Here is a 22,849-nt window from a genome sequence, read left to right on the forward strand (position 1 = left end):
GCTAGATAATCTGGGATACTATTACATATTTTACAGGTTTTATATTCCATCTATTGGGGCAGTGACAATGAGGTGATTCTGAAACCAGGAATGACTGAGAAGATATCAGGTAGAGCTCCAAACAATTAGTGTGTTTCACCTGTATCTAACTTTCTATTCCTTTGATTCAAAATTTGTTGCTAAGGCTGGCTGAAAAGTTTTCTTGAGAATTTTTTTGATGGAAAATTGGATTTTCCATTCAACTATTTTTTCCATGAAATTATCTTTTCCCTGGAAATTATCAGCTTTCCATCAAAATTCCAAATGCCCCTCCTCCCTAAATTGTGGCTGTGGGACTCTGGTGATGATCCAGGGCAGTTCAGGAAGAGGAGAGATCATCATGCATCATTAGGGATGTAGTCCAGCCTGGGATCCTGGAACATGGAAGAGATACGTAGTGTGTGATATCTTATGCACCCATGTGGCACTTCCGAATAGAAATATTAAGTTTTTAACAAAAAGATTTCGGTCTCCACAAACAAACCCGCTCTGTGGATAAGCTCTACATGGTACCTGGCTTGTACTGAAAACATCAGGATGAAATATACCTCTAGCCTCATACTCTGTAACTCTGGTAGAAATTGCATCATTTAATAACACGGTAGAAAAGAGTGGGCCAATTAATCCCCAGGGCACCAACTACACCAAGATGGCTTTGGTTCACTGAGTGTATTAATTAGGTGTTATGGCGTTCTGAGCTCAGGTATTCCCACTTGCTTCAGGGATCATGTCCCGCAGATCACACATCTCAGTATAAAACTTCTCAAAAGCTCCAAACTGGCAGTTTCTGTCAATGGGGAAACACCAACACATCTCTCTCTCTCTTCTCAGCAGGTACGTGCTATTGTCCTGAATTACAGTCACACATACACACGGACACCATGGGGATCAACAGATTGAATTGAAGACCTCCAGCACTAAAAGCCTCAGCCCCAACTCCTACCCCTTCAGCTAAAGAAGCGACCTCCTTGCTTGGAAAATACAGGCAATTACACAGTCACCAAAGGCAGTGCTTTCCATTGTGTCTCTAGCTTTTCATACAGGCTAAAGTAAATGCCATAAGGCTTAATTAGCACAGTAAGCAACTTTAACCCAAACAGACATGCCAAGCCACAGAGCTCCCTTTGCCCAAAGAGGGTAGAAAGATTGACACTCCTCTACTTTCACCCCTTTTTGAGCTTACAAATAATTTCTTCACAGTGAAACAATTTTCACCCTGATTCTCTTACAGCAGAGTCACAAGTCACTATTTGCTGCTTGGATTAGTGAGCAGGAGTGTTCGTGTGTGGGGCATGATTAACCTGTGTGTCATTGTATTTACACAGTGTCTATTTTATCACACAACTGGAATGACCAGCTGTGAACATCTGGCTCTGTGGACTAAGCCTTTCCCTGAGTGGGTATTGATGTCCACTGAGAAACTGATCTCCATTTATCTTCACTTACTTCATTACAGAGAAGGGACAGGTTTTCTGCACCATGCACCTATCCACATCTCTGTAGCTGCCTGATCTGTGTACAGAGGATATGGAAAAAGGAAATCATTTGGAGGCGACCGATTTCATTCTCTCAGGACTGACAGATCATCCGGAACTGTGGGTCCCCCTGTTTTGGTTGTTCCTACTGATGTATGGTATCACACTGGTGGGGAATGGGGGGATGATCTTGTTAAACATGATTGATCCCTACTCCACACCCTCATGTACTTTTTCCTCAGTAATTTGTTTTTCTGTGATCTCTGCTATTCCTCAACAATTTGCCCTAAGAGGCTGCTGAATTTCTTAGTTGAGAGGAAAAGCATTTCTTACACTGCCTGCACTGTGCAAATGTATCTCTCGGATGCTTTTACAGTTGTTGAGTGCCTCTTGCTGTCTGTAATGGCATATGACAGATATGTGGCCATCTGTAACCCGCTGCTCTATACGATCACCATGTCCAGGCAGCTTTGTAAGCAGCTGGTGGCTGGGGTGTACGCTGGGAGGTTGGTGGATTCAATGATAAACACATTTTTTACATTTTGGTTGTCATTCTGCAGCTCCAACATCATCAATCATTTCATCTGTGATATCCCCCCACTGCTGGCGCTCTCGTGTTATGACACCCACATCAATGAGATTGTGATGTTTGCTTTCACGAGCTGCATTATAGTGAGCAGCCTTGTAACTGTCCTCCTCTCCTATGTCTATATTGCCTCCACCATCCTGCAGATCCGCTCCACCGAGGGGAGGCACAAAGCCTTCTCCACCTGCAGTTTTCACTTGACTGCTGTGGTCCTGCTTTTTGGCACCCTCCTCTTCATGTATTTATCTTCCATCTCCAGCTATTCCATGGACACAGACAAAGTGGCCTCAGTGTTTTACACGCTGGTGATCCCCATGTTGAACCGCCTCATCTATAGCCTGAGGAACAAGGAGGTGAAAGACGCCCTGAGGAGAGCAATGAATAAACTCCTAACCAATTCTTGAAGCTGTGAAACTCAGTACATGTTTAGTGATGGGGAGTGGAAACAGGTGAATTCACTTCCCAGCCCATTGCAATGTAATTTTGCAAAGCCCGTGGTCATATTGTTCATTATTGTATTATTATTATTAATAATTTGTTTGTATTCCAACAAACCCCAACTGAGATCAGTGGACAAATCATGGGAAGAATCACAGGTCCAGAAAGAGAGAATGATTTTATAAGCTCGTAGCTGGAGGCACCCACCTAGAGCGTGACATGCTGAACTTCACGTCTCTATTCCAGTGGTTATTGAATTAGTTATCCACAGTGTAACAACTTTGGAAGGAGAAATTGAGAGGAACCCAGACTGGAATAGCACATCATTAAGGGGTATATACATGTGCATAGTGTGACAGGTTTGGTCACAGAGACCCCTATTGGGACTGTCACCTGTTATGTTGAAATTACCTTTGATCCTGTTTTCCCTGCCAGCCTGGTCCTCAAGAACCCTGCCTTGTTGAGCCAGACGCGCTAGCCAGCTGCAACACACTCAAAGGGTCAGGGCCACACACCCCAAACTGCAGATCCAGACTGAAACCACCTCAGCATTATATCTGTCTCCAGCATGCAGACACCCGGCTCCCAATGGGATCTGAACCCCAAAGAAATCTGTTTTACTCTGTTTAAAGCTTATACAGAGTAAAATGATAAATGTTCACCCTCTATATCACTGCAAGAGAGCTATACAAAACTCTTCCCTCCCTCCCCCACCCCGTAACAATTACTTACACTGAGTTTATAAATAAAAAAGTGATTTTATTAAGTATAAAAAGTAGGATTTAAGTGGTTTTAAGTCGTAACAGACACAACAAAGTAAGTCACAAAGCTAAATAAAACAAAGCACACAAGGCTAAGCTTAATATACTCTGAAATCAGTTATAAATGTTAACTTTTCACTCCAGTTGTTACTTCAGGTAAAATCCTTCTTAGGTCCAATGCCTTTTCTGACCTGGGTCCAGCCTGTTCTCCCTCACCTCTGAAGTTAAAGTCCTTTTGTTTCCAGGTGCTTGCAGGTATCTTTGTGGGGTGGGAGGTCATCTCTTAAGCCAACTGAAGACACTCATTGTTTGCCTTCCCCACTTTGTATAGAACATCCCTTTGTTTGGAATTCCACCCCCTCTGGAAAAGTACCAGATTCAAGATGGATTTTTGTATCAGATGACATTGTTACATGTCACTGTAAGACACCAGTCTGATGCACCCCATAAGTGTTCATGGAAATATGCCATGACTGGAATATGTTTTATGCTACATATGCCATGTAACATGTGTCAGCAAAGGTTATGATCAACTGAATACATTCCTCCTATTTGTATGAATGTATCATTTTTGTATTCAAAGTTATGAAGATTGGCTATGTACTTGTTTAATTTTAAATACTCTCAGTGAAGCAGTTGGTCAGCTTCGTGAGAAAAGACTATTCTCAGTAAGTGCCCTATCAAGAACCACTTAAGCCAACAATAAACTTGGAGATGCCAATCCACATCTGAGCTTTCCCAGGATTGTGGCTTGGCTGGTAAGGAACTCAGTCATGCATGGACATGTGACTCCAAAACTCCATTTTGTAGCTGGGATTCTATGCAGGGACAGGGAGGGGTGTCCACCCCAAAGGATACCTTAAAGAAACTGGAACAGAGGACAGTAACCACAGGGGGTGTGAGTGATTGCTGGACCCAGACTAGAAGGAGACTAGTCTGTAAAAGGAAGCTTACTGGAACACCTTTGAGAGGGAGGTTTTATCTGTATTCAGTTTTCTTACTGTATTAGGCATAGACTTGTGTGTTCTATTTTATTTTGCTTGGTCATTCACTTTGTTCTCTCTGGTAGTCCATGGAACCACTTAAATCCTACTTTCTGTATTTAATAAAATCACTTTTTACTTATTATTTAACCCAGAGTATGTATTAATACCTGAGGGGGTGGGGAGCAAACACCTGTGTAAATCTATCTATAAGTGTTATAGAGGGAGACCAATTCAATAGTTTACCCTGTTTAAGCTTTATACAGGGTAAAACGGATTTATTTGGGGTTTGGACCCTATTGGGAGTTAGGCATCTGAGTGTTAGAGACAAGAACACTTCTTAAGCTGCTCTCAGTTAAGCCTGCAGTTTGGGGGACGCGGTTCAGACCTGGGTCTGTGTTTGAAGCTGGCAAGTGTGTCTGGCACAACCAGGCAGGGTTCTGGAGTTCCAAATTGGCAGGGAAAGCAGGGGCAGAAGCAGTCTTGGCACATCAGTTGACAGCCCTAAGGGGGTTACTCTGATCCTACCAGTCATATTCTTCCTGGGCTGGCCCACAGGAACACAGGAAGGCTTGCAGGTAAACAGAGCCATTCACAGTTCATTGATTCTGAAGCACCCTTAATGGCCTCCACTTAATGTGTCTACATCAGTGATACACGTTTATATCTTATTTTCCTAACTCCAGACATTAAAATAATCCATGTAAACAAATTTGATGAACACACTTGGTAGATTATGGTCTTTATAATGATAAGTTACATGGGGCACTTAGCATAAAGCATATTCCAGTTGTATCATATTCAGAAGCATATTTTCATAAAGCATATGGAGTGCAGAGTCACACCGGGCTTTGCCCAGCACTGGAGAGAAAGGGGAATTGAACCCACCTCACAGGTCAACAACCCAGCTATTAGGTTAAAAATTACAAAGGGAAGGACCAGCACCCGAATCCTCCCCTGGCACACACACATTGTTTTGGGACAAAGCTATTGGGAGTATTTGTAACACATTTATGAATAGTTTCAGGTCAATCCACACGGTATTGTTTTTGACAATAATTTATTAGTCCAGGAGAAATTCACCCATTTCTAGACACTTTTTTGTCCCAACTCTGGGAAATTTCTTAAAGAGACATTTGGAGGGGTAACCAACAAATAAAGTGGAATACATTCATCACAGTTTTGTATCATATTAAAATACCTCACGTGAGAGACAGCTATCCAGGCCATCTGATTCTCTGTCCCTCTGTGTTCCGTTTCCACAAGGAGATACACAGAAACAACATTAATTGGATGTGCTGTGCACACCTGTTGTCCTGGGAGCAAAGATGCTCCACGGAGTAAATCTCAAAGTCATCAAAGCTAAATGTAACCTCTGCCACTCAAGGAAGCAGCTCCAGAGGTATTAAGGGTCACGTTGGTGTGGTCAACAAACAGGGAAAGATTTGACTCTAAGTCTGATTTTTGGGTTCTGAGCTTCCCTCCTTCTTAACTCAGTGTAAGTGAACGGAGGAAAAACAAAGAGATTCCACCATGTCATGGGCAAACAAGTCAGTTTCAGAGCACTTCAGCCTTTAATTGAAATGACAGTGAGCTGTTCGTGGGAGGGGAAGGAGGAATTATCCTGCGAGGAGAAATTACAAATTTTCTGAACCTATTTACCTTTCAAAAGAAGGAAAGAGCTTTACTAAGGGAGGGAGAAGAGAGACTGGAAAAGGAGAGAAAAATAGCTTTAATAGGAAGGGGGAAAACTTCCCCACCGATTCAGGGAACGTCTAAGCTAAAGCCATTACATTGACTCAGCTATGGAGCGCAGCAGCCCTATAGTGTAGATGCTTTTCACATTGCTGGATTGGATTTTTCTATTGTAGTTAATCCACATCTCTGAGAGGCAGTAGCTAGGTCAATGGAAGAATTACGCTGAACGTCAGTACAAGCTAACTGCCTTGCACATGGTATGAAAAGTTTCTCAGTCCTGTGAGACACAGCTTGGTTGAGCTAATTTTTAAGCATAAAGCAGACCTCAGAGAAGCTACCAATAGAAAAGCCCAGTTGGGAAATCTAGTCCTATCTGCCTGCCAGGGCAGCAGAGTCCCTATGGGTTCTTTTTGTTCAGGCTAGCTGGAAATATTCCAGCTGTGCCAACTTCCTAGGAGAGATGATTCTGCATTCTGACCAAGCTTGGTGTCCAGCTGTGTTTATGTAGTGGACACTCGGTGTGTGTGTGTTTGGTGAGCACTGGGCATTGCATGTGTGTGTAGTGGGCACTGTGTATTTAGTGCGTGTGTGTGTGCTTGGTGTGCTGTGGGCACTATGTGTGTGATGGGGGATACAGTGGAGCTGAATGTCAAGTGTAGGGAGGTGTGTGTCCCTTGCCTTGCCCAGTGCTCAGGCTGGTGTTTCCCCAGTGTAAGGCCCTTTGTGAGATCAAAGGACTAGGAGGGCCCTCAAGAGGTCATCTATTCCAGTCCCTTGCACTCATGGCAGGACCAAATACTATCTAGACCATCCATGACAGGTGTTTGTCCAACCTGCTCTTAAAAATCTCCAATGGTGGAGATTCCACAATCTTCCTGGGCAAGTTATTCCAGTGCTTAGCCACTCTCACTGTTGAGATGTTTTCCTTAACGTGCAAACTAAACTGCCCTTGCTGAAATTGAAGTCCGTCAGTTCTTGTCTTAACCTCCCCCCTCTCACCCATTGTTTTTCAATTTTATTCCTAAACTCTGTTTCATGGACTATACATTATAGGAAATAAATAAAATTAACAAAAGAATCAGGAGGAAGCTAGCATGCTTGGAGATATTTTATAACAGCATCTGCAGAGATGCTGCAGAGATCTTCAGTGTTAGCCACCAGTTTGGGGAATATCCTCCTTTTTGCAGCCTGCCCTTGTTACACCCCAAACCCCCTTTCTTAGGGAGTTCCTTGGGAAGGCAGATTAGCACTGTGTATTGCTAATGGTGTTGCTAGCATTGCAAACCTGTTTGGGGAGTGTTAAAGGTGTGTGAGTGGGGAGTGAAAGGTTTTTTTGCAGGAACATAAGGCCAAGGGAAGAGGGGGGAGCAAAGAACAGGTTCATTTAACACTGCAGCTAGGAAGCTTAGTTTTTAAATAAAAAGCTAACTTTAGCCCGAGGCCAGCTGCTATCTGCCAAGACAGAAGGGGGAGGATTTTAACCCCCCTAAACAGCAGTAAAGAAAATTGTTAAACAAAATGCAGGGGATAATTTCTGCTACCATAGTGAAGAAGGGAAGAGTCAGAGCTGGCCTGCCATTGATCTCCTTGGCAGTAGGTGATGACCACAATGTCCTTGCGCATCTGCACCCATGATTCAGTGCATGGGCCCATCCCTGTGGTGACCTCACCCTTTCATGTCAATCAAACAGTACTGTCAGTCAGCACCACACCTTTGGTGGTACTGGGATATTTCTAGGTTTGTGGCTGTGACATACCAGGGTCCAATTCAGATTAATGAGCACGTGTGTCACACCTGCCTACAGCCTTGCAATGCCTTGCTGATATGGCTTCCACCTGGGCCACTAACAAACAAATCATACCCTGAGCATGTGTGTGTAACTGCAGCCTGGCCAGGAATAGTTGGGTTACACTCAGGCTCTCACCACCCTTGGTTATACTGTATGGAGACCCCAATACACTCCCCAGTCTTCGATTTCCCTCCAGAAATATATGGCCTGTGTTGCCCAGTCCCCTCCTGGACAATACAATTTACATAGTCCATTATTTATTTAATAGCACTAACATCCATGCAACTTAGGTTCTCAGACACTTCTATTTAAACACAAACAAAACATCCCTCCCAAGTTTATTGACTACAAAGATAGATTTTAAATGAGTGCAAATAAGGATGCACAGAAGTCAGATTTGGTTAAAAAAAATAAAGCTAGAATGCAAAGTTAACAAATAAGATGAAATTCAAAGCAAATGTTTCCTCACCACATGCTTCAATCAGTCTTCCTGACCAAATTTCTTAGGTTAGGACCCCTCTCCCCGTCCAATGGCTGCTTCCTGTATCCCTTCAGATGCAGTGCATCAGTGGGCAGAGGCAGAGATAGAGAGCAAGAGAGAGAGTGTGCCATGCCTTTGTATGTCTACCCCTTCTTTTTATAGTCCTTTTCCCACTTTGAGAAACATTTTCACCTTGTACCAGAAGACAAAATGTATTTGTAGAAGGATGTTCCCTGCTGTTTTTTCCTCACCTTTTTGGGCTTCCTTTGTTTCCCTTCCTGCTTGAAGACTCTGGTGATTCTTTAGACAAAAAATTAAGCAGAACACACATTTCTTTGTTTAAAACAGACCAGTTTGCCAGCCCGCGTTTGGAACATGTATTAATAACCTGATACAGTGTCATCTTACAACTTTACGCACAGTAACTCCTCTCTTAACATTGTAGTTATATTCCTGAAAAATGCAGCTTGAATTCTTATAAGGAAATTGAATTTGCTTAACATTGTTTTGCTTAATGTAAATAGGGGTGGTTAGGTTCCAGGGAATATTTTTTTTTTGCCAGACAAAAGGCATTATATACTTTTAAAAAAAATTAAACAAACAATTTAATACAGGTATAAGTTTTTTAAAACAGTTTTAAAGAAACAGTTGAGTATGCAGACAATGAGGCAGGCAAGGAGGCTGACGGTCCCATAGGTTAGGAGAAGCACGTTGCACAACAGCAGCAGAAGCTTCCCCTACTGTGATGCCCCAGAGGTAGGGGGCTCAACACTTGGCCTGCCCATTCCACCTCTTCCCTCAAAACCCTATCCTTAACCTGCCTCTTCTCTACTGCACCTCCTCCACCTTTATTCCACATGCCCTGTCCTCGCTCCTCCCCCTCCCTCCCCTGCCTCCTAAATGCTGCAAATCAGCTGATTACCATGGGCAGGAGGTGGGGGAAGCAGGGTGAAGGTGCTGATCTGTGGGGTCTGCCGGCAGGAAGCGCTGGGGGGGCATATGGGAGCTGATACGGGGTCTGCCAGCTGTGGACAAAGCAAGCAGCCAAACAATGTTATAGTGGAGCATTGCACAACTTTAAACAAGCAGGTTCTGTAACTGATCAGGAAACTAAAATCGAAACAATGTTAAGTGAGAGGACGTTAAGTGGAGAGTTACTATAATCAAAAATATTGTATTAATATTTACTATGAGAGCATGACTAGTTCTAGTTGACTTATAGCTTTATTTAGCATCTTAAAGCTGAGCTCTGTGTGCAGTTAATATGCATGCAAGAGGGATAGTTTTGTGAACTGCAGAAATCAGTAGCATGCTATGGTGTCCTCCTGAGCTCCTGTGGTCATCATGTCTTCTCCATCAAGCATAATGAGTAAACCTATCCTTCCTACTTTGGGAAGTGACCGAGCAAGGGAAGGACATAGGATACCATAGTAATTGGCATGGGAAAGATAGCTAGATAATCTGAAGTACTCTTACATGTCTTACAGGTTTTACATTCCACTTATTGGGGCCAGGATAATGAGGTGATTCTGAAACCAGGAATGACTGACAAGATATCAGTTACAGCTGCAAAAAATTAGTACATTTCACCTGTATCTAATTTTCTGCTCCTTTAATTCCAAATTTTTGAAATTTTTTATGAGAAGTGTTTTTTATGGGAAATTGAGTTTTCCATTCAACTATTTTTTCCATAAAATAACCTTCTACCTGGAAATTATAAACTTCCCATCAAAATACCAAACTCCCCTCCTCCCTAAACTATGGCTGTGGGACCATGGTGATGTTCCAGGGCGGTTCAGCAAGGGAGAGACCATCATGCATCATGATAGATACGGTCCAGACTAGGAGCCTGGCCCATAGAAGAGATTGGTGTTGTGTGCTATCTGATGCACCCCTGTGGTATTTCCGAGCAAAAAGATTTCAGTTTTCACAAACAAACCCCCTTTCTGGATAAGCTTTACGCAGTACCCAGCTTGCACTGAAAACAGTAGGATGAAATATACCCCTAACCTCATACTCTGTAACTCTGGTAGAAATTGCATCATTTAATAACAAGGTAAGAAAGAGTAGGTTGAATTAATCCCCAGGGAATGAATTAAACCAAACGTGGCTTTGGTTCACTGAATGAGTTAATTAGGTGTTATGGTTCTCTGAGCTCAGGTATTCCCAGTTGCTCCAGGAATCATGTCCCACAGATCACAGATCTCAGTATAAAACTTACCGCATGCTCCAAACTGACAGTTTCTGACGATGGGGAAACACCAACACATCTCTCTCTCTCTCTTCTCAGCAGGTACGTGCGATTGTCCGGAATTACTGTCACACACATACACACGCAGACATCATGGGGATTAGCAGGTATTGAATTCAAGACCTCCAGCATTAAACACCTCAGTCCCAATTCCTACCCCTTCAGCTAAAGGAGCGACCTCCTTGGTTGCAAGAAAATAGGTAATTACATAGTCACTGAAGCCAGTGCTTTCCATTGTGTCTCTGGGTTTTCATACTGGCTAAAGTAAATGCCAAAAAGCTTAATTAGCACAGTAAGCAACTTTAACCCAACCCAACATGCCAAGCCACAGAGTTCCCCTTGCCCAAAGAGGGTAGAAAGATTGACACTCCTTTCCTCTCACCCCTTGTTTAGCTAAGGAATTATCTCTTCAGACTGATTCTCTCCCAGCAGAGTCACAAGTCGCTGTTTACTGTTCGGATATGTTACCAGGAGTGTTTGCGTGCGGGGAATGATTAACCTGCATGTCACTGTATTTGCACAGTGTGTTCATCTTATCAAACACCTGGAATGACCAGCTGTGAAAATCTGGCACTATGGACTAAGCCCTTTCCTGAGCAGATACTGATGTCCATTAAGAAACTGATCTCCATTTATCTTCATTTACTTCATTACAGAGAAGGGATAGGTTTTCCGCACCATCCACCTGCCCACATCTCTGTAGCTGCCTGATCTGTGTTCAGAGTAGATGGAAAAAGGAAATCACTCGGAGGTGACTGAGTTCATTCTTTCAGGACTGACAGATCGTCCAGAGCTGCAGGTCCCCCTCTTTGCGGTGTTCCTACTGATTTATGGTGTCACCCTGGTGGGGAATGGGGGGATGATCTTGTTAATCAAGATTGACCCCCGACTCCACACCCCCATGTACTTTTTCCTCAGTAATTTGTCTTTCTGTGACCTCTTCTTTTCCTCGATAATTTCCCCTAAAATGCTGCTAAATTTCGTAGCCGAGAAGAAAAGCATTTCTTACACTGCCTGCACTGTGCAAATGAGTCTCTCTGTTTTTATAGATGTTGAATGCTTCTTGCTGGCTGTGATGGCGTATGACCGTTATGTGGCCATCTGTAACCCACTGCTCTATACAGTTACCATGTCCAGGCAATGTTGTAAATGGATTGTGGCTGGGGTGTATGCTGTGGGGTTTGTAGATTCAATGATATACACATGTTTTATATTTCGACTGTCATTCTGCAGCTCCAACATCATCAATCATTTCTTCTGTGACATCTCCCCATTGTTGGCGCTCTCCTGCTCTGACACCCACATCAATGAAATTGTGATGTTTGTTTTTATGAGCTGCATTATAGTGGGTAGCCTTGTAACTGTCCTCCTCTCCTATGTTTATATCATCTCCACCATCCTGAAGATCCGCTCCGCTGAGGGCCGGTTCAAAGCCTTCTCCACCTGCTCTTTCCACTTGACTGTGGTGGCCCTGTTTTATGGCACCCAACTCTTTGTGTATTTACATCCCACCTCCAGCTATTCCATGGACACAGACAAAGTAGTCTCAGTGTTTTACACGCTGGTGATCCCGATGTTGAACCCATTCATCTACAGCCTGAGGAACAAGGAGGTGAAGGACGCCCTGAGGAGAGCAATGAATAAACTCCTAACCAATTCCTGAATTTGTTTAACTCTGTACTGGTTTTGTGATGGGGAGTGGGACCATGTGAATTCAATTCTCATCCAATTGCAATGTAATTTCACAGAGCCCGTGGTCATATTGTTCATTATTAGATTGTTAGTATTATTAATTTGCTTGTATTCCTCTAAAGTCTGCAGGCCCCAACTCAGATCAGTTGATAAAACACAGGAAGCATCACAGGAAATGCAGGAAATCCAAGTGCACAGTGTATTCTGAGTTTATAAATAAACAACAGTGATTTTATTAAGTAGGAAAAGTAGAATTTAAATAGTTTTAAGTAATAACAGACAGATCAGACTAAGTTACAAAGCAAAACAAAACACTCAAGGCTAAGCTTAATACACTCAGAAATCAGTTACAGATGTTATCTTCTCACCCAAGTTGATAGTTCATGTAAAATAATTTTCAGGTCAGATGCCTTTTCTGACCTTGGTCCAGCCTTTGCTTACCCACCCTTTGTGGGGTGGGGAGGTCGTGTTTTAAGCCAGCTGAAGACACTCATTGTTTGCCTTCCCCCACTTGATATAGAACATCCTCAAGGCGGGAAACCTTTCTTTGAAATTCCAGCCCCCTCTGGAAAAGTATCAGCTTCAAGATGGATTTCAGACTCTGGTGACATGGTCACATGTCACTGTCAGACCCCCAGTCTCCATTCTTCCTGGGTTACCCCTCATGTACACTGGAAGGCTTGCAGGTAAACAGAGCCATTCACAGTTCATTGATTCTGAAGCATCCTTAATGGCCTCCACTTAATATGTCTACAAGTTTATATCTTATTCTCCTAACTCCAGACATAGAAATAATAAAGCGTATGGAGTGCAGTGTCACACATGGCTTTGCCTAGTGCTGGAGAGAAGGGGGAATTGAACCCAGATCTCTCACCTCACAGGTGAGCACCCAAATTACTGGGCTAAAAATTACAGAGGGAAGGACCACAACTGCCTCCTATGGTGTCTGCGTTGCCACTGGAACCTAAATCCTCCCCACACACACACATTGCTTTGGGACAAACCTATTAGGAGTATGTTTAACACATTTGTGCATTGACACAGCTATCATATGCAGCAGCACCATCATGTAGATGTTTTCCACATTGATGGAAGGGTTTTTCTATTGATGTAGTTAAGCCATGTCCATGGAAAAATTACACTGAAAGTCAGTACAAGCTAACTGCCTCGAACATAGTATGAAAAGTTTCCCTGCTCTGCGTGACGGAGCTCGGTTGAGCTAATTTTTAAGCATAAACCAGGCCTCAGAGAAGCTGCTGATCTAAAATACCAGATGGGAAATCTAGTCCTATCTCCCTGCAAGGGCAGCAGAATCCCCTTCGGTTCGCTTTGTTCAGGCCGATTGGAAATATTCCAGCTGTCCCAGCTTCCCAGCAGAGATTATTCTGCATTCTGATTGAGCTCTGTGTCAGGCTGTGTGTGTGTGTTGTGGGCACTCTGTCTCTCTGTGAGCGTTTGGTGAGCACTGGGCACTATGTGTGTGCATGTGGTGGGGGGTACAGTGGAACTGAATGTCAAGCATAAACTGGCATTCCCCAAGCCCACCCCATCCCCAGGTGCAGGGCCCTTTGTGAGATCATAGAATCATAGGACTGGAGGGGACCTTATGAGGTCATCTATTCTAGTCCCCTGCACTCATTGCAGGACTGAGTATTATCTAGTGCATCCCTGACAGGTGTTTGTCTAACTTGTTCTTAAAAATTTCCAATGATGGACATTCCTCAACCTTCCTGGCCAACTTATTCCAGTGCTGACCCACCTTGACAGTTAGGAAGTTTTTCCTGATGTCCAACCTAAACCTCCCTTGCTGCAGTTGAAGCCCCTTGTTTCTGCTCCTATTCCTAAACTCTGTTTCATGGACTATAAGAAATAAGAAATAAATAAAATTAGCAAAAGAATCAGGAGGGTGCTGGCGTGCTTGGAGATATTTTGTAGCAGCATCTGCAGAGAACAATTACATTTTTCGCTACAGCATCGCATTGAAAAGTCCCTCAGTTATCATTGGTCTGGTCTTATTTAACACTTTATATTTTGATCTTCCACAAGCTGTGAGTCTAGCTACTTTGCAACATTAAATGTAACCCTTCTGCCCCTCTGAGTTGGCAGCAACAAGGGCCGGGTTCAGTATCCAGGGGTTCCGTTTCAGTAACACAATGCATAACCGGCTCGAGCCCCCACCCAGTGACCTGGGACACTCAGATACCACACCCCCCTGGGCGCCTCTAGGAGGCAATACTTCCCCTCTTGCAAGCACGGAGTCTGAGTGTAGCAAAATCTTTTTTAATAAAGGAAGGAATCAATGCGGCATCCCATTGGAGAAACACCACAAACAGGGTTATAACACAAACCATAAACAAAAACCCACCTCCAAGTACATTTGGCACTGTCCTTTTTCCGCTTAGGGTTTTAAGTCCAATCACCCCAAAGTCCAACAACCCAAAAGTCTCTGGTCAATGCCACCCCAGAGTTCGAGAGTCTATCTGTAGAGGTCCCTCCCCCCAGCCTGGGTAGAAAGGGGCACCTTACGTGGTCCGGGGCCAACTGCCCTGCCTCTCCGTGGGTTCTGCTTCCGCCTTCTCCACGAACTGCTCCGCTTTACCAGCTGCTCCACTCTGCTCCTCCAGCCGTCCTCAGGAACTGCTCCGCTCCACCAGCTGCTCTGCTCCATGAGCTGCTCTGCAAAACTGCTCGGCTCCGCTCACTCTGTGAGCAGCTCCACCCGTCCCACAGCTACTCCGCTCTGCCAGCCGCTCTGCTGCCACCAGCTGTCCCATGATCCGCTCCAGCCGTCCCCGCAACTGCTCCACTCCGCCAGCTGCTCTGTTCCACAGTATAACTTCAGGCTCCCCCACTAGTTAGCACAGTACTCAGTGCTCTCAGCTCAGTTATTTCAGCTCTTTAGTGATTTCAACTCTTAGTGAGGGAGCCCCAGTGCTTGTGCACCATTAGCCCAAAGTGTGTTCAGCTCAGTAACCTGTATTTAGAGTCTTGGGGGAATAACAAAAATCAACTCTGACATTCCACAGTGGAGAGAGGAGGGGGTGCAACTGGTGCTTCTGGCTCCACAAGGAGCCTGCACCACCAGACACAGACACCTGTCCCCAACCTCTCTACTTCACTGGGTTTGGAACCCATGTCCCTTGTCTAGCCAGTACCACCCAACTGAGGGTGAGTCATTTGTCACCAAGCAGTCCCACCGCTCAGCAGTCTGGGATAGGGTAGGCGTGCCTATGCAAATACACTCTCTGACATTCTTTCCACCAGATGTCAGGGTAGAGCTTATCCTGACTCTGCTTACAAAATAATACAAGCCAGTAAACGAGAGACATGAGAAATGACTGAAAGCAACAGTGATAAGACTGAAGTCCCATTGCAGAGGGATGGAGGGAAAGTTAAAAGGTATAACTACAGTGGGAAAGGGTCTGATTTAAGAGGAGACTTGATGAAAAGGGGAGAACTGAGTGGTTCAGGGATACTTTGCGTAGGGCCAGATTTCTCACTGCCCATACAACTACCCTACCCCAACACATGTACACGGGCCTATTGTCAGAAGACCATAAGTCTTTAGTTTTTATATTTAATCTATCAACAAGTATAAAACCTGAAATACACAACTAAGGGGGCGGAGGCTTTCATCCTTCCTCCGTTCCTTTTCACAACCCTCCCATCCCTCCCCACCCAGTCCCGCTACAACCCAAACAAAAGTTCCTCCTTAGCTCAGGAGACAGCCGAATGCACTAGAGAAGTGTTCATTTCTCTCTAAACTGTTGACTAATATAGTGGTTGCCCAATTTTTGTATCAAAGAGGATGGGCAGCTGGAAAAGGCCTGTTGATGAAAGAAGGAAACCTCTAAAAGTCCCTTGAATCAGGCCTTGCCAACACTCAAAATCAAGCAGCTAATGAAGGGATGTTATATGGGCCAAGTTGTGGGGACTGAAGAAACAAATGTACCATTGACACAATTGGTGTTTGAGAGAGAGGAACCAGGTCCCTTAAACATAAGGCTTTTTGAACATAAGAAGACAACCTGGTGCCAGGTGCTTCTTTAAAGGGTGTGTGGCTATGGGCAATCTGGTGCCATGGATGGTGTAGGTCAGGGGTTCTCAACCTTTTCCTATGTGAGCCCCCCCCAACATGATTCCCTGGCCCCCCGCTGTGCCAAGTGTAGACAAGTTTCTGCTACCAAAATCATCTAGGTGCCTAAAATTCTGCCACTAGGTATGTGCACACCTTCCGCAGTCCCCAGAGGGCTAAGCAACTCAGCACAAACCACCCTGCCTGGAGGGCTGGCAGTCGTCCTACCGCTCTTTTAAGGATGAGTAAACTCAAAAATACTGTTACCCAGGGTTTTCAGATCCCACAGCATCGGTAATTTAACTGTTTCACTCCAGATGGTCTCAGGAATAAATCAATGGGAACACAGGGCTCTGGCTGAGGGAAAGTTAACACAAGCAAGTGCAGTCTTATCTAAAACTACAGTTTACTAGCTAATACGCACTCTCAGGCAGAAGCAATCGGTTTAGAACATCCCAGATATAGTTACCATCAGTCTAAGATGGTTTTAAATAATCACCAGCTGGATTTCCAAGGGCGCTCTTTCCATCCAGCTGATGGGGAGTTTAGATGTCATTTCCTTCCCAAAGAAAAACTCCCTCAGACTGCTCCGAGATATTTACTATTACCTAATCTTGTATAACTAACTCTAACAAAGTGCATAACCTATGGTGACTCCTAGTGGCACAGCATAATAACCTCTACTGGGTCACCAATTCTCCTAATTTCAACACACTGCTCATTATCTCAAAACATTTCTAGTGTTTCTAGTCATAACAATAGTATGTCTAGGCACCAGTGTCCCAAGCATGTGCTTGGGGAGGCAGTTTTCAAGGGGCAGCACTCTGGCACTTTTTTGTTTTTCTTTTGCTTAGGTGGTGGCATTCCGGATTTTATTTTATTTTATTTTATTTTTTGCTTTAGAGGCAGCAAAAAACACAGAGCTGGCCCTGCCTAAAACCAGCATCGGTATCCACTCACTTTCCTCCAAAACTTTCTGACCTCTCCTCCCATCTAAATAACAAACAGCAAATATGCAGTTATCCGACCTTGTCTCACAGAGGCCTATTTTTTCTAACGAGATGATGTTTGGTTTTCAGCCGGCAGAGGCTGCACATACAAAATGGCTGAGAGCAGTACTGTCAGGTTCTGGGGTACACACAGGAATGTCAAATTCCAGGGCAACAATACTAGTGAACATTTTCAAATAATAGAATCATAGAATATTAGGGTTGGGAGAGACCTCAGGAGGTATCTAGTCCAACCCCCTGCTCAAAGCAGGACCAATCTCCAACTAAATCATCCCAGCCAGGGCTTTGTCAAGCCAGGCCTTAAAAACTTCTAAGAAAGGAGATTCTACCACCTCCCTAGGTAACTCATTCCAGTGCTTCACCACCCTCCTAGTGAAATAGTGTTTCCTAATATCCAACCTTTTATCTCCCATAAGAGATTTTATCATTTCTAGTGACCACAGTTGCATCAAGATTTTCAGCCAATTTCTTCATTAGGGCACAGAAACAAGCACTTCAGCAAAACTTTACCTTCATAGGATCAATACTCAGAAAGAACTTCTCTCTGTAATTTCTAGGATGTTCCAGTTTTTCTGAGGATAGAGGACTGTTGCCTACATGCAGTGAAAGGTTTGCATAAGCCAGATGAACACCATTTCCTCCCCATCATCCTTCTTTATTCATTTATTCAAATCCACCACAAATGGTACATACCTCCACACATTTATTTATTGCCATAACTCATTTCATTTCCTTCTTTCAGTCCCTCCGGGAGCAACCGTAATATTTTGTAATAGAACTACAGGCAAATAAACACTCGCCTTCCTCATGTTCTGTCCCACTTTCTAGAAGAATAAAAAAGCTGTCGAAAGAGGTGCACACAGTTAAAACAGTTCTCAGCATCTGCTCTGCTGCTGTGATAATGTCATTGGGTTTCCCTGTGGTGCTGTTTGCATAAATGGAATGTTGGTTCCATCCACTGAAATGGTGGTTAAAAAAAAAGAATATAAGGGGTTCTGGGTACTGAGTCAGACCAAAGGTCCATCTAGCCCAGTATCCTGTCTACCGACAGTGGCCAATGCCAGGTGCTCCAGAGGGAGTGAACCTAACAGGCAATGATCAAGTGATCTCTCTCCTGCCATCCATCTCCATCCTCTGATGAACAGAGGCTAGGGACACCATTCCTTACCCAGCCTGGCTAATAGCTATTAAAGGACTTAACCTCCATGAATTTATCTAGTTCTCTTTTAAACTGTGTTATAGTCCAAGCCTTCACAACTTCCTCAGGCCAGGAGTTCCACAAGTTGACTGTGCGCTGCGTGAAGAAGAACTTCAAATTATTTGTTTTAAACCTACTGCCCATTAATTTCATTTGGTGGCCCCTAGTTCTTGTATTATGGGAATAAATAAATAACTTTTCCTTATCTACTTTCTCCACATCACTCATGATTTTATACACCTCTATCATGTCCCCCCTTAGTCACCTCTTTTCCAAGCTGAAGAGTCCTAGCCTCTTTAATTTCTCCTCATATGGGATCCATTCCAAGCTTCTAATCATTTTAGTTGCCCTTCTCTGAATCTTTTCTAATGCCAGTATCTCCTTTTTGAGATGAGGAGACCACATCTGTACACAGTATTCAAGATGTGGGCATACCATCAATTTATATAAGAGCAATAATATATTCTCTGTCTTAAAATTGTATTCGGCTATGTGGGAGTTGAAAATTATATGAACTTTTATATTCAAAGGAACAAAATATTTTTAATAATCCAAACTGTTCACTCCTAACTTGGATTCAGTTTCTATTTGTTTAGGAATGACTGGGTTAAATAACATAAGCAATATGCTTGGATTTTCACTCTTCTGATAAGAAATGATTTGAAATAATTATTTGCATTACAGTAATGCCACAACTGAGATCAGGTCCCCAGAAAACCAGGCAATATACAAACACATAATAAGAGACAATCTATGCCCCAACAAGTTTGCGATCAAAAGGGACAGGACATACACAGGATGAGAGACAAGAAGTATTACTATCCTAATTTTACAGGTGGGGAACTTAGGCACAGAGAGATAAAGCATGAATTTTTCAAAGGGGCCTAAATCACTTAGGAGCTTGAGTCCCATTTTCAAAGGTCCCATTTGAAAATAGGAATTAGGGTCCTAAATTACATAGACATTTTTGAATATTTCCTCTGAGTCATATTCATGAAGGATCAGAGACGATATAGCTGGTAGAGGGGGAATTGAATCCATATCTTCGGAGACCCAGTCCAGTGCCTTTAGTACAAAACTTATCCTTCCTCTTTCATTAGACTGATGTCAATTTTTGTGTATCAATAGAGTAATAATGTAACTAATAGCCAGTGCACAGGGTTGGCATTTAACATAATGATTCGTCTGGGCTGTTTCACTGAGGGAAAGAGCTAAATTTATACATCTGTAACTAAACACATTAGCTATACTGCTCTTGTATTGACAGCCCTGGCTCCATCAAGTTCTATGTTTATTCACAGAACAGCATTACCAGTAACAGATCAAGTTTCCTTGCCACACTGTTCCTAAAAGATTGACTTGCTAGGGCAGGGGCAGGCAACCTATGGCACATGTGCTGAAGTCGGCACGCAAGCTGATTTTCAGTGGCACTCACACTACCTGGATCCTGGCCACCAGTCCGGGGGGCTTCTTAAACATTGTAAAACCTTATTTATTTTACATACAACTGTAGTTTAGTTATATATTATAGACTTATAGAAAGAGACTTTCTAAAAATGTTGAAATGTATTACTGGCACGCAAAACCTTAAATTAGAGTGAATAAATGAAGACTTGGCACACCACTTCTGAAAGGTTGCCAACCCCTGTGCTAGGATAAGAGCTCAATCTCTGAGCTTCCACTCCTTCACTTCTGCAATGCGTTCCAGTTCTGGTGGGTGATCTTTGTCATACAAAACATTTTCCACTCTGAAATAGACCGAAGAACTTTTTCAACTTACTGAACACCTACAGTACCACTCACTCAATTCACCCATCCTCAAACTCTTTCACACATCTGTCTGTCTGCTCCACAGAGATACTACCTGGTAATATCTTTTACTGGACCAACGGTCAGGTCTTTGTGTAGCCCTGTGTCACTGAAAGGCTCGTCTCTTTCACCAACAGAAGCTGGTCCAATAAAAGGTACTACCTGACCCACCTTGTCTCTGTAATATCCAGAGATCAACACACCTATAAACACACTGCCTGTCTTCCGGTGCATTCTCCCAGCCACCTTCTCACTAATCCAATCACACAATTCTACTTTCTCCATTTGACTGCCCACTGACTCATCTATCCACCTTATCAACTCCCTACACAACCATCGACTCCCCACTCCTTCATATACTTTTCTAACACATCCGGATTGTCCATCACAACGGACACTCCCATCCAGCCACAAACCAATTCACCTGCCAACCACCTATTCTTTTACATCTCTTTATTCATGCAGTCAGACACTTACTCACCTGCCATCTCAGTCACCCATTTACACAGTATGCCAAATACAAGGCAATGCATTATGGAAAGCATTCAAATTATCGGATGCATAAGACTGAATTAAGCACTCAGTTGTTTTGTTTTCTGCCTGTCACTACAGAAACCATTTTAAGCCAATCCCAGAGAAGAGTTTGGTACCTTCTTTGTACTTTAGACGGTTGAATGTTTGTGAATATATATTCCTGGGACTCAAATCTCAAAGCAGTAGGCATGCAAAAATATGTATGTATCTGCATATTTTGTACACAAAATGATGACTGGACATGAAATAGTTCATCTCCTCTTGATTCATCTTTTCGGCAGGTATCAGAAGTGGGAGTCATGGAAGAGAAAAATTGTACCGTAGCAACCCAGTTCATTCTCATGGGATTCACAGATGATCCAAAGCTGCAGGTCAACCTCTTTGCGTTCTTCTTGGTGATCTATGTTATCACCCTGGTGGAGAATCTTGGGATGATCATTTTGATCAGAATCAGTTCCCGACTACACACCCCCATGTACTTCTTCCTGTGCTGCTATTCATCTGCTGTCACCCCAAAGATGCTGGCAAACTTCTTAGCAGAGAACAAAGCCATTTCCTACACTGGGTGTTTTTCTCAAATGTTTTTGTTGTTGTTGCCTGGGTATGTACAGAGTGCTTCCTCCTAGCTGCAATGGTGTATGACCGCTACATGGCCATCTGTAAACCCTTGCTCTATTCATCAGTTATGTCCCATAAAGTCTGTGTCCCACCGGTGGCTGGCTCCTATATCACTGGCTTCACAAATGCCATGATTACTGTGTGTGTTATTACCAGGTTATCATACTGTGGTTCCAATATCATCAGCCATTTTTTCTGTGACACTCCTCCACATCTAGCCCTATCATCCTCTGATAGCTCCATCTCTGAAAATATCATTTCTCTTTTAGCTGGTTTCACCTGTATCAGCTCCCTCCCGATAATCTTTTTCTCTTACCTGTACATCTTGGCTGCCATCCTGAAAATCCACTCTGCCGAGGGCAGGCACAAAGCCTTCAATGCCTGTGCCTCCCACCTGATGGTGGTCACCATGTTTTATGGGACTCTGATCTTTACATACTGACGCCCCAAATCCAGCTACTCACTGGGCCAAGACCAGGTGGCCTCTGTGTTCTACACAGTGGTGATCCCCATGCTGAACCCCCTGATCTACAGCCTGAGGAACAAGGAGGTGAAGGACGCCCTGAGGAGATCACTGGGGAGGGGAAATGGTTTCAGGATGAATGTGTTTCCATGTCATTTTAATAACCAATAACAAACCTTTTCATCTCTTCTCTTTATTGTTTTGGGGAATGTGGTTGAGGTGGCTGCTCTGTCAGGTGTTTTTTCCATTGGTGTTGTAAATAACCACATCTCATAGAAATGCTCACTTAAAGCTGGCCATGAAACCACTGATTTTAAAATAGTTTTAGAGACTCATATCTGCTCACTTGAACAGTCTGTAAGGCTCTCCAATTCTACAGTGATGTGCCCTGTATAAGAATGTAGATTGGTACACAGAGAGGCAGACAGATAGTTTCAGAAGTACACGTCACAGAACGATCCTTTTGTAAGCATGAGAGAAGAAACATTTGTACTTTATATTCTGGTATCAGCCAAGCCATATGGCAGGATGGCATAGAGTAGATTTATTTAATGTGCTTTTTTAAAAAAGGAACACAATGTACAGCTATGTATACCATTAGTGTAATAACCACACAACAAACACTGAGATCAGCAGTCCCTGGCCTCTCTTTCGGCAAACATGTATTGCTATTATAGTGTTGCATTGTTATTGCTACCTTAAACCCAGGCTCTAACTGCTATGAGTGCCTCCTTTGAACCTCAGGTGAGATCCACTTGTTTATGGAAAGATCATGGATGGAAATTCAAATCAGAGAACTCTGCCTCTATTCAGAGGCCCATACCAAATACGTGACCCAAATACAAAGAGGCTAGTTCTAATGAGACCATGAAAATTAATTATATCTGCCACTTACACCCTCATCCATTACAAGTGTCTGTATTATATTAGACAGTGCTAGAATGGAAT

General features: G+C 43.4%; 1 protein-coding gene and 2 pseudogenes across 2 annotated transcripts; all 3 read left to right on the forward strand.

The window, feature by feature from the left end:
• Window positions 1-1,566: 1,566 nt before the first annotated feature.
• LOC127052837 (olfactory receptor 1038-like) lies at window positions 1,567-2,504 on the forward strand (annotated as a pseudogene).
• Window positions 2,505-5,815: 3,311 nt separating this feature from the next.
• Window positions 5,816-12,240, forward strand: LOC127052839 (olfactory receptor 1009-like). Of its 2 annotated transcripts, none has more exons than XM_050956958.1 (2): window positions 5,816-5,824; window positions 11,230-12,240. In XM_050956958.1, the coding sequence occupies exons 1-2, from the start codon at window positions 5,816-5,818 to the stop codon at window positions 12,163-12,165; spliced, it is 945 nt and encodes a 314-aa protein (XP_050812915.1). In that variant the 3' UTR covers window positions 12,166-12,240. The 2 variants fall into 2 exon arrangements, with proteins under 2 accessions (XP_050812915.1, XP_050812914.1); XM_050956957.1 differs by lacking the exon at window positions 5,816-5,824 and adding an exon at window positions 7,973-7,981.
• An 8,876-nt stretch (window positions 12,241-21,116) lies between these two features.
• Window positions 21,117-22,072, forward strand: LOC127051287 (olfactory receptor 5F1-like; annotated as a pseudogene).
• The last annotated feature ends 777 nt before the right edge of the window (window positions 22,073-22,849 follow it).

The sequence above is a fragment of the Gopherus flavomarginatus genome, chromosome 5, assembly GCF_025201925.1.
Source record: "Gopherus flavomarginatus isolate rGopFla2 chromosome 5, rGopFla2.mat.asm, whole genome shotgun sequence".
In the NCBI taxonomy this organism is placed as follows: Eukaryota; Metazoa; Chordata; order Testudines; family Testudinidae; genus Gopherus; species Gopherus flavomarginatus.